This window comes from Pelophylax lessonae, assembly GCF_965119305.1.
Source record: "Pelophylax lessonae genome assembly, chromosome: 1".
Taxonomy (NCBI): Eukaryota; Metazoa; Chordata; class Amphibia; order Anura; family Ranidae; genus Pelophylax; species Pelophylax lessonae.
In genome coordinates, this window is record NC_138768.1 from 266444175 (window position 1) to 266456603 (window position 12429).

Genomic DNA, 12429 nt, shown 5'->3' on the forward strand with positions numbered 1-12429 from the left:
CACGACGATATACGTCGGCAGTCAGCCCCGGCCAGGCAAAGTGACGTATATATACGTCACTAGCCTGTCACTTCCTTGTGAGCCAATAGCGGGCGAGCGTGCGCCCTGTCTCGTTCCCTGGGAAGTCAGTGCGTGTGACCGACGGACCCGATGTCCGCCGGTCACTCGCGATCGTCCTCCGTGAAGGGAATGTAAACAAGCCACCTGTCATTCTCCCCTGTGTAGGAATGGTGATCATACGGTTCTACTATGTAGGACCGTTGATCGCTGTTCCTACACTAGTAGCCATGTCCAATCACAGTAAAAAGCACGCCCCTAGGGACACCCTTAACCCCTCCTTCCCCAATAAAGTTAACCCCTTCCCTGCCAGTGTCATTTTGCAGTAACAGTTCATATGTATAGCACTGATTACTGCAGTAATGTCACTGGTAACCCCAAAAGTGTCAAAAATGTCAGTCAAGGGTCCGATCTGTCGGCCGCAATGTCGCAGTACTGCAAAAAAAAATCGCAGATCGCCACCATTACGCGTTAAAAAAAAAACAACAAAAATTACAAAAATCTTTCCCTTAGTAAACGCAATAACTTTTGCGCAAACAAATCAAAATACGCTTTTTGCGATTTTTTTTTTACCAAACATATGTAGCAGAAAACAAATTGGCCAAAAATGTTAAAAAATTTAGATTTTTTGGGGGGGGAATTTCATATAAAAAAAATTGTGAAAAATATTGTTGTTTTTGAAAAATTTACGCTCTTTTTTTGTTTATAGCGCAAAAAGTAAAAATCGCACAGGTGATCAAATACCACCAAAAGAAAGCTCTGTTTGTGGGGAAAAAAAGGACTTTAAATTCGTTTAGGTACAGCGTCGCACGACCGCGCAATTGTCCTTTAAAGTCACGCAGTGCCGAATCGCAAAATACCCCCTGGTCAGGAAGGGGGTAAAATCTTCCGGGGCTTAAGTGGTTAATGTGAAATAAAAACAATATTTAATTCAGTAACATATTTCCTGCAAAGACAGAATGTTAATGTCGAGCCGTTTGTTATTGTAAAGTGGTCTGCTGAATACCGGAAATAAAGAAGGGGTGGGTAGAAGGGAGGGAACCAGGGGGGCCCCAGCAGAAGGAAAGGACTTTGGCTGACCAAGCATTTCTCTGTCTGTTTGAAGTATGCTGTTTACTCTGTGGGTGGCAAAGGTTATGTTTTAGCTCTTTTTAGTGCATTTGACATATTCTAGGACTAGGAATAGTCACCAGGGCTGTCAGGTAAGGACATTTTTCAGAAAGCATGATTGATATAAGTGAATAGGATGCATAATTCAATGTTTACTATACCGTTGCTATGCTATCAATCATTACCATCTTACATCTGCAAACAGCAAAATGTAGCTAAGTCCGCTTTTCTAACTTTTATATTCCTCTTACACAGCTGACTCTGGTGTTCCAAATCCCAAGCTCAGTGGCTTCCAAAATGAATCTCCTCTACTTTACCACAAGTTTACTACTGATTTCTTCGGCATTATGTGGTGTTAAAGACCTGATTGATCATTATGAGGGCAGAAGTGGAGCTTTAGGAGCACGAAGTGTTTCACCCCAATATGCAGAAAGCCTTCAGGATGACACTGTGACCAACGACCTCATTCCTGGAGATGATGAAGAAGACTATCTGGATTTTGAAAAAATACTTGGTGAAGATGAAGATTATACAGACATCATTGATGTTCTTCCAGAGATCAAGAGTACTGAAAAAATAACAGGGAATATATATGAACTTTTCCCAGGAAAAACAAGAATTCAAAGGCTGAACATAATCAATGCCAATTTCGGCTATGATCTTTACCGGGCCATAAAAGAAACCACAAATGCAACTGAAAACATCCTATTAGCCCCTGTAGGTGTATCTACAGCACTGGCTACAGTGTCACTGGGTACAAAGGGGCAGACTCAGAGCCAAATTCTATCTACTTTAGGCTTCAAGGATTTCATTAATGCCAGTTCAAAATATGACATCTTCACAGTTCATGAAGTCTTTCGTAAATTAACTCACAGACTCTTCCGCAGAAACTTTGGCTATATTTTAAGAGCAGTCAATGACCTCTACATAGAAAAAGACTTTGCCATTAGGGAGGACTTTCAGAATAATTTGAAAAACTACTACTTTGCAGAGGCTCAGATTGGTGACTTTGAGGATAAAGCATTCCTTAGTAAGATCAACCAACGCATTCACAAGCTCACCAAAGGCCTGATTAAAGAAGCACTCTCAAATCTTAGCCCAGATCTTCTGTTGTTACTTGTAAACTGCATCTACTTCAAAGGTAAGAATTTCTAGTAGCTGACTAATTTAAGTTTATGCATTATATTAGAACATTTTAGTGTGGGAGAGGGCCTTCTGTACATATACTAAATAAAACATTGCAATAGCCAGTTGGCTATATTAGCTATAAACACAGTGAATTATATAAGAATCCACACCAAAACCATGCTGCTACTTAATTACTTTAGAATTTCCGGAAAGGATGAAACGGATACTAGGTTAAAATACCCCTGTACTGAGAGCAACATGCAGACTGCCAATGCAGATCTCCTATTGAAACTCCTAGTTACCTGGCTGTTTGTGGCTTCAAAACTTTAAGCCATTCACCCAGAGCAAAGCTGGATCAAAATTAGGTCCATCTATGGCCATTCCTGCTTGAGAGACGCTGGTCTACGCTTGGCTTCTCTCGAATGGGACAGATGGAAATTTTTAATTGGCAGTGCTGATCAGTTTATTCTAACAGCAGGAGTCCCAGCTGTCAGAATGCATCAGCAGAGAAGATTTCTCCATTCACCTTGAATGTGTGGATGGGGAGCGATCCATCTATGACCAGCCCAAGCACACAGCAAAGAAGTCAGAACAAAACCATACCTCCTGATCTGCATACTTGTTCTAGGTCATGGGTGTCCAACCTTTTGGCTTCTCTGGGCCACATTGAGTGAAGATAAATTTTCTCGGGCCGCATATAAGTAATAGAATGCTGCCGTGCTCTTCCTGCGCCGCCGCGCCCCCCCCCCCCCCCCGCACTAATTTAACACAACTAGAGGATGATCAAATTAAATGAAATTAGTATACAGAGGTTTACTTCTTCTGAGAGATAATAAAGGAACACTCTAAACCACCATGATCACTTCAGTGATTTGAAGTGGTCATGGTGGTAGGAGTCAGAAACACTGGACAATGCTCCCCTTCCCTCTGAGGCAGCCTCTGCCTACCGTTAGTTGGAAACTGCTGTGGCCGTGTCCCCGACCTGACTTCTTTCCTTCCCCAGCAAAAAAAAAAAATGTCAGCGGGCAGTGGACCGCATTGCCTGGGGTTGCGGGCCGCAGGTTGGAAATGCCTGTTCTAGGTCAAGGATGAAATAAAATCTATAGAATCAGCATGGATATCAGGCAAACAGCACTTTTAGGAGGAAAGGTCAACGATACAGTTTATGTTTTCTCAAAAGGTTATATAAATCTAAGACTGTGAGCATAGTTCATAGTAATGCAATACAGCTGTCATTTTCACAACTACAGTGTATATCAAATGTAAATCCTGCATATAAATTAATGGCATACAGATGAAAAAAAAAATATTTCTTTTTTTTGTAATAGGAACTTGGGAGAATAAGTTTCCAACAGAGTATACCCATAATGCAAATTTCCGTGTGAGTGACAAAGAAGTTGTGAAAGTGCCCATGATGAAGACCAAGGGAAACTTCTTAGTAGCTGTAGATTCTGAACTGGACTGTGATGTTCTGCAGCTGCCATATGTTGGAAACATCAGCATGCTAATAGCTATGCCACATAAACTGTCTGGCATGAAACTCCTTGAGAAGCAGCTCAATTCACATGTGGTAGAAAAATGGCAGAAAATTATGACAAACAGGTAAGCCTGCAAAAAGTTATAAAAATATGCACCAGCACAGTTGTTCACCATTTTGTTGCAGGACACTATCCTGACGTCTATAGATGACCATACACTAATATCATTTTTTTTCAAGCTGTAGGCTAATTAGCAAAAATCTAAGAGATTCCTTTATCTATGCTATGCAGCACAGATGGACAAATCCCCCTGCCAGGCAATTGTATTCTGACAGCCGATGCAGGCAGCTGTCAGAATACTTTAAATGCAGCTGCATCAGATCAGTAAACAATTTTTCACCTACTTTCCTCGACTTTTCAATGACAGTTCCAAAAGTGTCACCCATGAAGCAAATCTGCTACTTATATGGCCAGTTAAGGTTGTAATAAGCCAAAAAGCAAATTTTAAACTGCAGCTTACCTTTAACTTTAACTGCATGTGGTGGCCGCATTAGTTCTATTTTTCAGGCTTTCCTTCATTTATTCCCAGCTGGTGATCCAGCTAGTAAGTCTGTTGTTTTTCAGAACAAAACAAGCTGTTGTGCAGATGTAGCAGCTAGGGGATTGAGATAAACCATTTGCCACTGACAGGGGTGCTTACAATAATCAGCTTTTATCTATGTAAAACCTTTACAAAAGGAACAAAACAGTTGCTGTAACTGCTTAGAAGGTGTTAGCAGGAGCTTGGGGCTTCATTTTGTTTAGGGTATCAAAATCTGCTAATACATCTAAATCTACCTTCTACTGCAGACTGACAATGCTGTCATCCAAAAGGTGTCTCTGCTGCTCCTTCATCCAGAGTAAAGGCACACTAATTTAGGAGTTGTGTTACTGGCAGGATCACAAGGGAAAAGAAGCCTAAAAAAAGGAAAATGAATGCAGCCACAACATCGAATGATTGATAAGCTGCAATATATTACATTTTTGGTTTTGGGTTTAATCCCGCTTTACAGCATCCTGATAAAACAAATAAAAAAACATAAAATCTGCTTCTGTACACCTCAAGTTTACCAAGAGCTTAATTTATACTTATGGAAAAGTAAATGACTTGTGGCCTTCATCGTTGGTGGACTTTCCATTGGAATGAATGAAGAATTGAGAAGCAGAGCCTAGCTGAGAAATTCGCTGTGGAGAGGCTGTAAGGTCCCAGTAGTCAGGGTATTGGAGATATAGGTTTAAGACTTGGGGAGGTACTAAAAGTAAAGTTATCCTTTCAGATTTCCTAAGATCATTATTTATATACATTTACAAATTTATTTATATCATTTAGGTTACATGGCAAAATTAAGCTATTTTATATCTGTTCCCAGGACAAGGGATATTTATCTCCCTCGCTTTAAGCTGGAAAAGAACTATAACTTAAAGGAAGTGCTCAGCAACATGGGAGTGAAGGATGTGTTCACTGCCAAGGCAGACTTCTCAGGCATTACTAATGAAGATATCAACATTGGCCTGGTAAGTATCTTCAGCTTGTCAGACATAAGCCTCTTACAGCCCATTCAGACTGGCGCAACACGACGTTGCGGTGTACAGCATGCACCGCGACTTTGGCGCGACTTGCACAGACTTCATATAATTGAAGTCAATGCAAGTCGCATCCAGGTCCCCCAAAGTAGTACAGGACCCTTTTTCTAAGTCGGAGCGACTTGTGTCGCTCCTATTAGAACGGGTCCTGTACTACTCAATGGCGAGCGACCGACCGCGACTTGTCAGGCGACCAAGTCGCGCTAGTCTGAATGGACTCTTATATGCATATTATTTAAAAAAAAATTATACATGTATATAATTTTCATGAAAGAAGAACAGTTTGTGTTGTCCATCACAACAGTTAGCATTTACTACTATTGGTCAAATACAGTCCTATCTTTTGCGGTGTGCCATCATCTAATTTTTTTGCTGTGGTTGCTGCTGTCTGCAGTTTATTCTACATCTCAGAAAAAAAACACCTTCACTAGAGGCCAAGAAAACACATTTATTTGATATTTTGTCTCAAACATGCCAATAATTGCTTGTATAAATAACTACTTTACTACATAGTTGGTGTCTGCAACAACTTGGTGTAATTTCTAGGCAAAGCTGCAAATTACATGGCTGCTCCTATTCCCTTGTTTGTTTCGAAGATTGCAAATCTTCTAAAGGAAATCCTATAGCAATAGCTACAATTAGAGAATAAAAAGTTAAAGAGGTTGTAAACTCACATATTTTTTTTTTTTTCACCCTGCAAGAGAAACACATAATGAGCTAGTATGCATCGCATACTAGCTCATTATGAAATACTTACCTTAGAACGAGCCCCCGCCGTGCCGCCTGTTTACCTCTATGACGGGCGACATGTCCAGTCGCCCGTCTTCCGGGATCACGGCATCCGACTGGCCGGAGCCGCGATGACGTCACTCCCGCGCACGCGTGCGGGAGCCGACGGTCACGGCACGGGGCTCTGAAGGAATGGCACGAGCCGCCGTTCCTTCAGAGCGCATGCGCCAGTGACGTCACTGGCTGCATGTAAGGTAAATATCTCCTAAACGGTACATGTTTAGGAGATATATACAGTACCTATAGGTAAGCCTTATCATAGGCTTACCTATAGGTACAACTTGCAGAGGAGGGTTTACTTCCTGTTTAAGGCAAAAATGTTTTTCCTAAATAGCATATGTTTAAAAATTAGAACAGGCCACATTACCTAGCAATAGCCCTTACTATATAGTATTCTACACAATTTGATTACTTTATGGCAGCATGCTGGAGCAAACTATAGGCTTGCGTTAATTGGCTTCTGTTTGCATCAGAACACAACACAGGTCAGAATCACTAAAATAATCAATGTCATTTTGTATCTATGTCCAGAGTGCTTTTCTAACTGTTCTCTCTAACAAACCACTTTGCAGTTTCAACAACAAGGCAGCATCACCGTGAACGAAGAAGGAACACAAGCTGCCAGTGTTACCACTGTGGGCTTTACGCCACTTTCCGTACAGACACGCGTCATTGTGGACCGTCCCTTCCTTTTTTTCATCTATGAACATCGCACCAATTGCCTTATTTTCTGTGGAAGAGTGTCCAACCCCACTAAGTCTTGAACTGCTCTCACAACTAAGCACTGGGCTTTATGATAATTTTACTATTTATGTAGCGGAGAAGGGCAACTACATACAAAATGCCTATTCAGTATGCTCATCAGACATAAGTGTAAAATAGTCTTTATCAGGAACAGCACATAAAGAATTACAGATTCAGCTGCTAGAATGTTCACTTTTGTCAAAATGTATAATGACCTTAAAAACGTAGAATTCAATTGTATTTGCTACAATGTCATATAGAAAAACAGATTTGTCACTTTGCAATACAGACCTGTTTATTAGAGACACTTGTTTGCAAGAAGGCCAAGCTGTATATTATATTATTGTGAACTATACCATGTGAAGTAGTCAATACATTTTTCAAAATTCTGCCAATGAATAATAAAAGTTTGCAATCTAGGCGTTTGTCAACTTAATGTAGAGTAAGTCTTAACAGCAAGTTGGAAGGGGAATTATCTAAAATCAACATAGAAAGACTGATCAACTAACGGCTTGGGCTGGGATATTGTTGAACTGCTGGGTTTATGCAAGCTTGATAAATATTTGCTCTCCTTCTACCAGCGTAACCATTGACCCCACGTCAAGTGTCCTCTGAGCTCTTAAACTGAATAGTTGCAAAAGAGTTGGGTATACAGTGTTAAATCGTATAAACTCCATTACCTCTAAATAACCACTTTTTTTTTGTAATAATCTGGTCCATAAAATGTCTTCCTTTTTTTTTTACATTGAACTTTTACTCTGAAGAAACCAACATATCGGGGAACTGGAGAAAGTGCAGAGAAGGGCAACCAAACTGATAAGAAGCTTGGAGGAGCTCAGCTATGAGAAAAGATTAGAGGAGAAAAGATTAGAGGAACTGAATTTATTCTCTCTTCAGAAGAGGAGATTAAGGGGGGATATGATCATCATGTATAAATACATGAGGGGTCCATATAGTGAACTTGCTGTTGAGTTATTCACTTTAAGGTCAACACAGAGGACAAGGGGGCACTCTTTACGTCTAGAGGAAAACAGATTTTGTCTCCAAATACGGAAAGGTTTCTTCATCCTAAGAGCTGTGAAAATGTGGAATAGACTCCCTCCAGAGTTGGTTCTGGCTAGCTCACTAGATTACTTTTAAAAATGCCTGGGTTCTTTCCTGGTGTACTTAATATAAGTGGGTACTAATATTTATAGGTAAAGTTGATCCAGGGAATATCCAATCAGGAAGGAATTTTTTTCCCCTGCTGTAGCCAATTGGATCATGCTTTGCTGGGTTTTTTTTTCGCCTTCCTCTGGATCAACTGTGGGTATAGGATTGTGTATATGGGATTGTATGGTTGGGTTTTCAATACTGTTTTTTTCTTTTTTTTCTTTTTATTGGTTGAGCCAGATGTGTCTTTTTTTTCAACCTGACTAACTATGTAAGATGACTCCAAAAGGGCATATACCAAGATAAAACAACTATACTGAAACAAGATAGTAAAAAGTGCAGGGGCAGCAAAAAGGAAGAAGGGGGAAAATACTTCTGGGCCACTCTTATTTTGACAGCTATGGACCGAAAACAACAATCAATTCACAAATTTAAATTTGCAGTTCTAAAGAAAAGAAACATCTGTGAGCATCCTTCTGGAGAATTATCCCCTAACATTCCCAGTTTCTCCCTTTATATTCTCAGTTTAAAATAGTAGTCAGTAATCACAATTTTCAAATTATTTGTGTCGTTGTCACTTGAAAAGTGTACCCAAGCAGCCCCAAATCCCAGGAGATACTCAAATATTCAAATTTTGACACTTTAAGGCAATTTTAAAACCTAGCATGCCATCGCGCACTTTCAGGAACTTCCTTTTAGCCAGTATCACAATCACGGGCCAATAGCAATGTTGTGGAGGAGGCAGGTCAGCTCTAGACACTGTCAAAAGTGCTGTTACTTAAGCATTCATTTATATGAGATTTATTTGAGCATACATTGACTTCCAAGCAGCTCTAGTAGTACTCAGAATAACTGGTATGTCTAAGAACTTAGGTGCATTGATGCACATTCACTTCATCTGCAGTTGCTACAAATAAATTTGCACTTGGGCTTCAAAATGATGCACAAACATCTGAGGGTTTAATCCATTTGTCCAATTTTTTTCACCAGGATTGTCAGCTTGACTATAAAAATAAATATTTCATGGACTGGATTTTCATGCCTAACTAATAAATTGCAGAATGGGTATTTTATGATTTACATCACACAAGTACAATAAAGTACATTGATCTAAGTTTTAAATTAAATTTTATAGTAATTTAAAGCACATTAATATAAATTTTAAATACATCTGCAGGGACAGGTTCAAATGAAAAAAAAAAAACAATATTTAATAAAGACATGCAGAACATAATATAATAAAATTGAGTTGATAAAACTGGTTTCTAGGGAGCTATGATGTTGAAGTTTATGTTGTTTTATTTTGAATAGCAATGGGAAGAGTTAGAGCAACCCTTTAAAGTTTTTATTTCATTGCACCACTGAGAACCAACCTCTCCCTTCTTCCTAGTAACCTAGTAAGAATTCAAATTTTGATATGTCACCTGAGCAATAATAGTAGCTAAGCCTTTCAATGGGGACACTTGTTGCAGTAACAGTTGCCAAAGAGTGGATTTCTTTCACTTAGGAGACATTTTCTCTGATTCACGTCTACCAGGCAGAAGTGAAGAGAAATGTCTCCAATGGGCTACAAAGGGGGAAAAAAAACCCAGACAGTGCATTCATTCATTCCTATGAGTCAGCCACAGTATAAGGGACCACTGGAAATCACTACGAGTACAGCTACCCCTAGGAATGGTAGGGCCACAGAATGCATTCATAATATAAAGTGGGACTGGCCAGGACTTTGAGAGAGTAGAAACTGTTGGATCAAGTAAAAAGGTAGAAATTATCCCAAATGGACTGCACTGAAGAGGTCAGGGGAATTTATTAAAACGCAACTTCACTAAAGGTAAATACACCACTAATTGATAAAGAATTGCTGCTATAAAAGAGCAACCCAATTCAAAGCACAAACCAATTGTCACATATCATTGACAGACGTGTGAATCTTTTACCTCTAAACTAAACATCCTAAAATGTTTCTCATAGATAACTGTGCTTATCAATACTCACCACAGCAATGACAGGAATTAGGACTCCAAGGTTTCCTGCACTACTAGATGCCTGCAAACAAAAGGAAGAATAATTAGAGAAAATATGATTTTTTCGCTTAAGAAAAAAAAAAAAAGGCTGAAGGTTGCATCAAGACAAGTTATAGAACAGATTCCATGAACTTTAGTTCTATATCTGGCTACATGCAATCTTTACTTGCTGTTTGCATGCCTTTGAATACACAGTTATCCTAAATTTAGTTAGGTGCGCTTGCGCACCGCTGTCACCCAACAGTTTGCAAATATGTTTTGGTTCACACCTAAGGTATGTTTAAAGAAACAAGATGGAAGATTGAAAGCTTGCCTTTTCCTCATTGCTTCTTAAGTTTGGGTGAAGTTAAAATAAGGGCTCTTTCACACCGGCGTTCCGCATGTCCGTATATCATCCTATTTTTTTACGGATGATATACGGACATAATGTATGTCAATGGCATTGCGGATGTCAGCGGATGACAATCCGCTGACATCCGATTTTCGTCCTTTTCAGTTCTGTTCCGTTTTTTGGAACGGAACAGAACCCTATTTTTTCTTCTGTTTAAAAAACGGAAAGGACGGTAAATCGGATGTCAGCGGTGTCACACATACATTATGTCCGTATATCATCATCAAAAGGATGGGATGATATGCGGACATACGGACCGGATGACACAAGTGTCATCCGTGTCCGTAAAAGAAAAAAAAAGTGGGTACAGAAAAGAATCACCACCCCCCGTAAAATAAATATTTTGTTGCTTTGCAGCCTGAAATGAAGACAGGCACGGTTTTTGTTTTATCCAGTGTTTACTCAGTTCAACTTATAACATGCAAGTGAAAGACACAAAAATAATTAAAAAAAAACAAAAACAGAATCACTGAGCTGGAAATAGGACCACCTCCTCCTAAAAATGACTTATAAACGCAATTAGGTGTAGCTAATCATCAGCTTCTCAATGGCACACAAAGCCATTTGACTTTCAACTGTGATCAGCTGCGGTCATGTTGATTAGCTCAGCATGAAAAGAGCTTTCCTAGAGCACTTCCGTCCCTGGTAGTGCAACTAAAGCAAACAATCAACTATGGGTGGCAAGGCACTGTCAAAAGATTAAGGATAAAGTTGTGGACAGGCACAAGTCAGGAGATAGATACAAAAAATGTCAAAGGTTTTAACAATGCCTAGAAGCACAGTGAAGTATTTCATTAAGAAGTAGAAGGTACTTGGTACAGCACAGACCCTCCCTGGATCAGGACACTGCTCCAAACTGGATGAAAGAGCCAGGAGGAAACTGATGACAGAGCTTGGTAGCAGTTGCAGAAATTTAACACAAAGAGTGGTCATTGTGTGCATGTGACACCAATATCACAAATTCTCCACAAATGCAGCTTGTATGGGAGGATTGCAAGAAAAAAGCCACTCCTCAAGAAAGCCCACATGCAGTCATAACTGAGCTTTGCCAAAAGGTATCTTGAAGATCCTGAGACCCCATAGAAAAAAAGTGTCAGACAAGACTAAAATTTAATTTTTTGGCTTCAACACCAAACAATATGCCGGTTGAAATCCAATACAGCTCACCATCCAAATAACACCATCCATACAGTAAAGCATGGAGGTGGCAATATCCTGTTATTGGGGTGATTCTCTGCAGCAGGGACTGAAGCAATTGTCAGGATAGAAGGGAAAATGGATGGGGCAAAATATTGAACTTGAGCAGTTCTGAGAGTGGGCAGCTATTGCAAAGTCTAGATGTGCAAAGTTAGTACAGACATATCCCAAACGGGCTAAAGGCTGTAGTTAAAGCAAAAGGTGGTTCAACAAAATACTGACACAAGGGGGTCATCCTTTTTCCAACTCAGTGATTCTGTTTTCGATTTTTTTTTTTCTGACATGTTGGTGTTATATCTTTCACTTGGATGTTAAAAGTTGCAGCGAAATACAGCTGGTTAAAACAAAAACTGTGTCTGTCTTCATTTTAAGCTGTAAATCAACAAACTGATTATTTTAAAGAGGGGATTCTTTTATATACCCACTGTAAAAGGCTGCAGTTGGGTGATCATTCTTAGCTGCAGGACAAGAATCAACAGGACATTGATCTATGTACATTGTGATCCAGTTTAGAGTTTCCCTATCTACTACTTGCAGGACTTTGCTCTATTGCCTGCATGCTGTGGGTGGGAACCTTGACACAGCCTGCCATGGAATGTCATAAACCTATCAGTCACGCATTGTCTTCCACAAAAGCTTGCAGTCATATTTGCCCTGAACTTAAAACTGGCATAAACATACAATCAGTCAAAGTCTAAAGTAAATTCTACAGATGCCAAAACATAGTGGGCAGTAA

General features: G+C 39.7%; 2 protein-coding genes across 3 annotated transcripts in view; one reads left to right on the top strand and one right to left on the bottom strand.

The window, feature by feature from the left end:
• The window catches only part of PI4KA (phosphatidylinositol 4-kinase alpha), a 293423-nt gene that overhangs the window by 154671 nt on the left and 126323 nt on the right, over positions 1–12429 (bottom strand). For both annotated transcript variants that reach the window (XM_082244087.1, XM_082244086.1), the window contains exon 19: positions 10077–10127. In XM_082244087.1, the coding sequence (XP_082100213.1) occupies positions 10077–10127 (51 nt within the window). The remainder of the gene's footprint in view (positions 1–10076; positions 10128–12429) is intronic.
• Positions 1101–7246, top strand: SERPIND1 (serpin family D member 1). The gene is made up of 5 exons (XM_082243715.1): positions 1101–1259; positions 1423–2308; positions 3624–3897; positions 5183–5327; positions 6758–7246. The coding sequence occupies exons 2-5, from the start codon at positions 1465–1467 to the stop codon at positions 6947–6949; spliced, it is 1455 nt and encodes a 484-aa protein (XP_082099841.1). The 5' UTR covers positions 1101–1259; positions 1423–1464; the 3' UTR covers positions 6950–7246.

Excerpts from the sequence above, each read along its gene's own strand:
- SERPIND1 (XM_082243715.1), top strand. The coding sequence starts at position 1,465 with ATGAATCTCCTCTACTTTACCACAAGTTTACTACTGATTTCTTCGGCA. Across the intron at positions 2,309-3,623 it reads AAACTGCATCTACTTCAAAG|GAACTTGGGAGAATAAGTTT; the intron begins GTAAGAATTTCT and ends TTTTTGTAATAG. Across the intron at positions 5,328-6,757 it reads AAGATATCAACATTGGCCTG|TTTCAACAACAAGGCAGCAT; the intron begins GTAAGTATCTTC and ends ACCACTTTGCAG.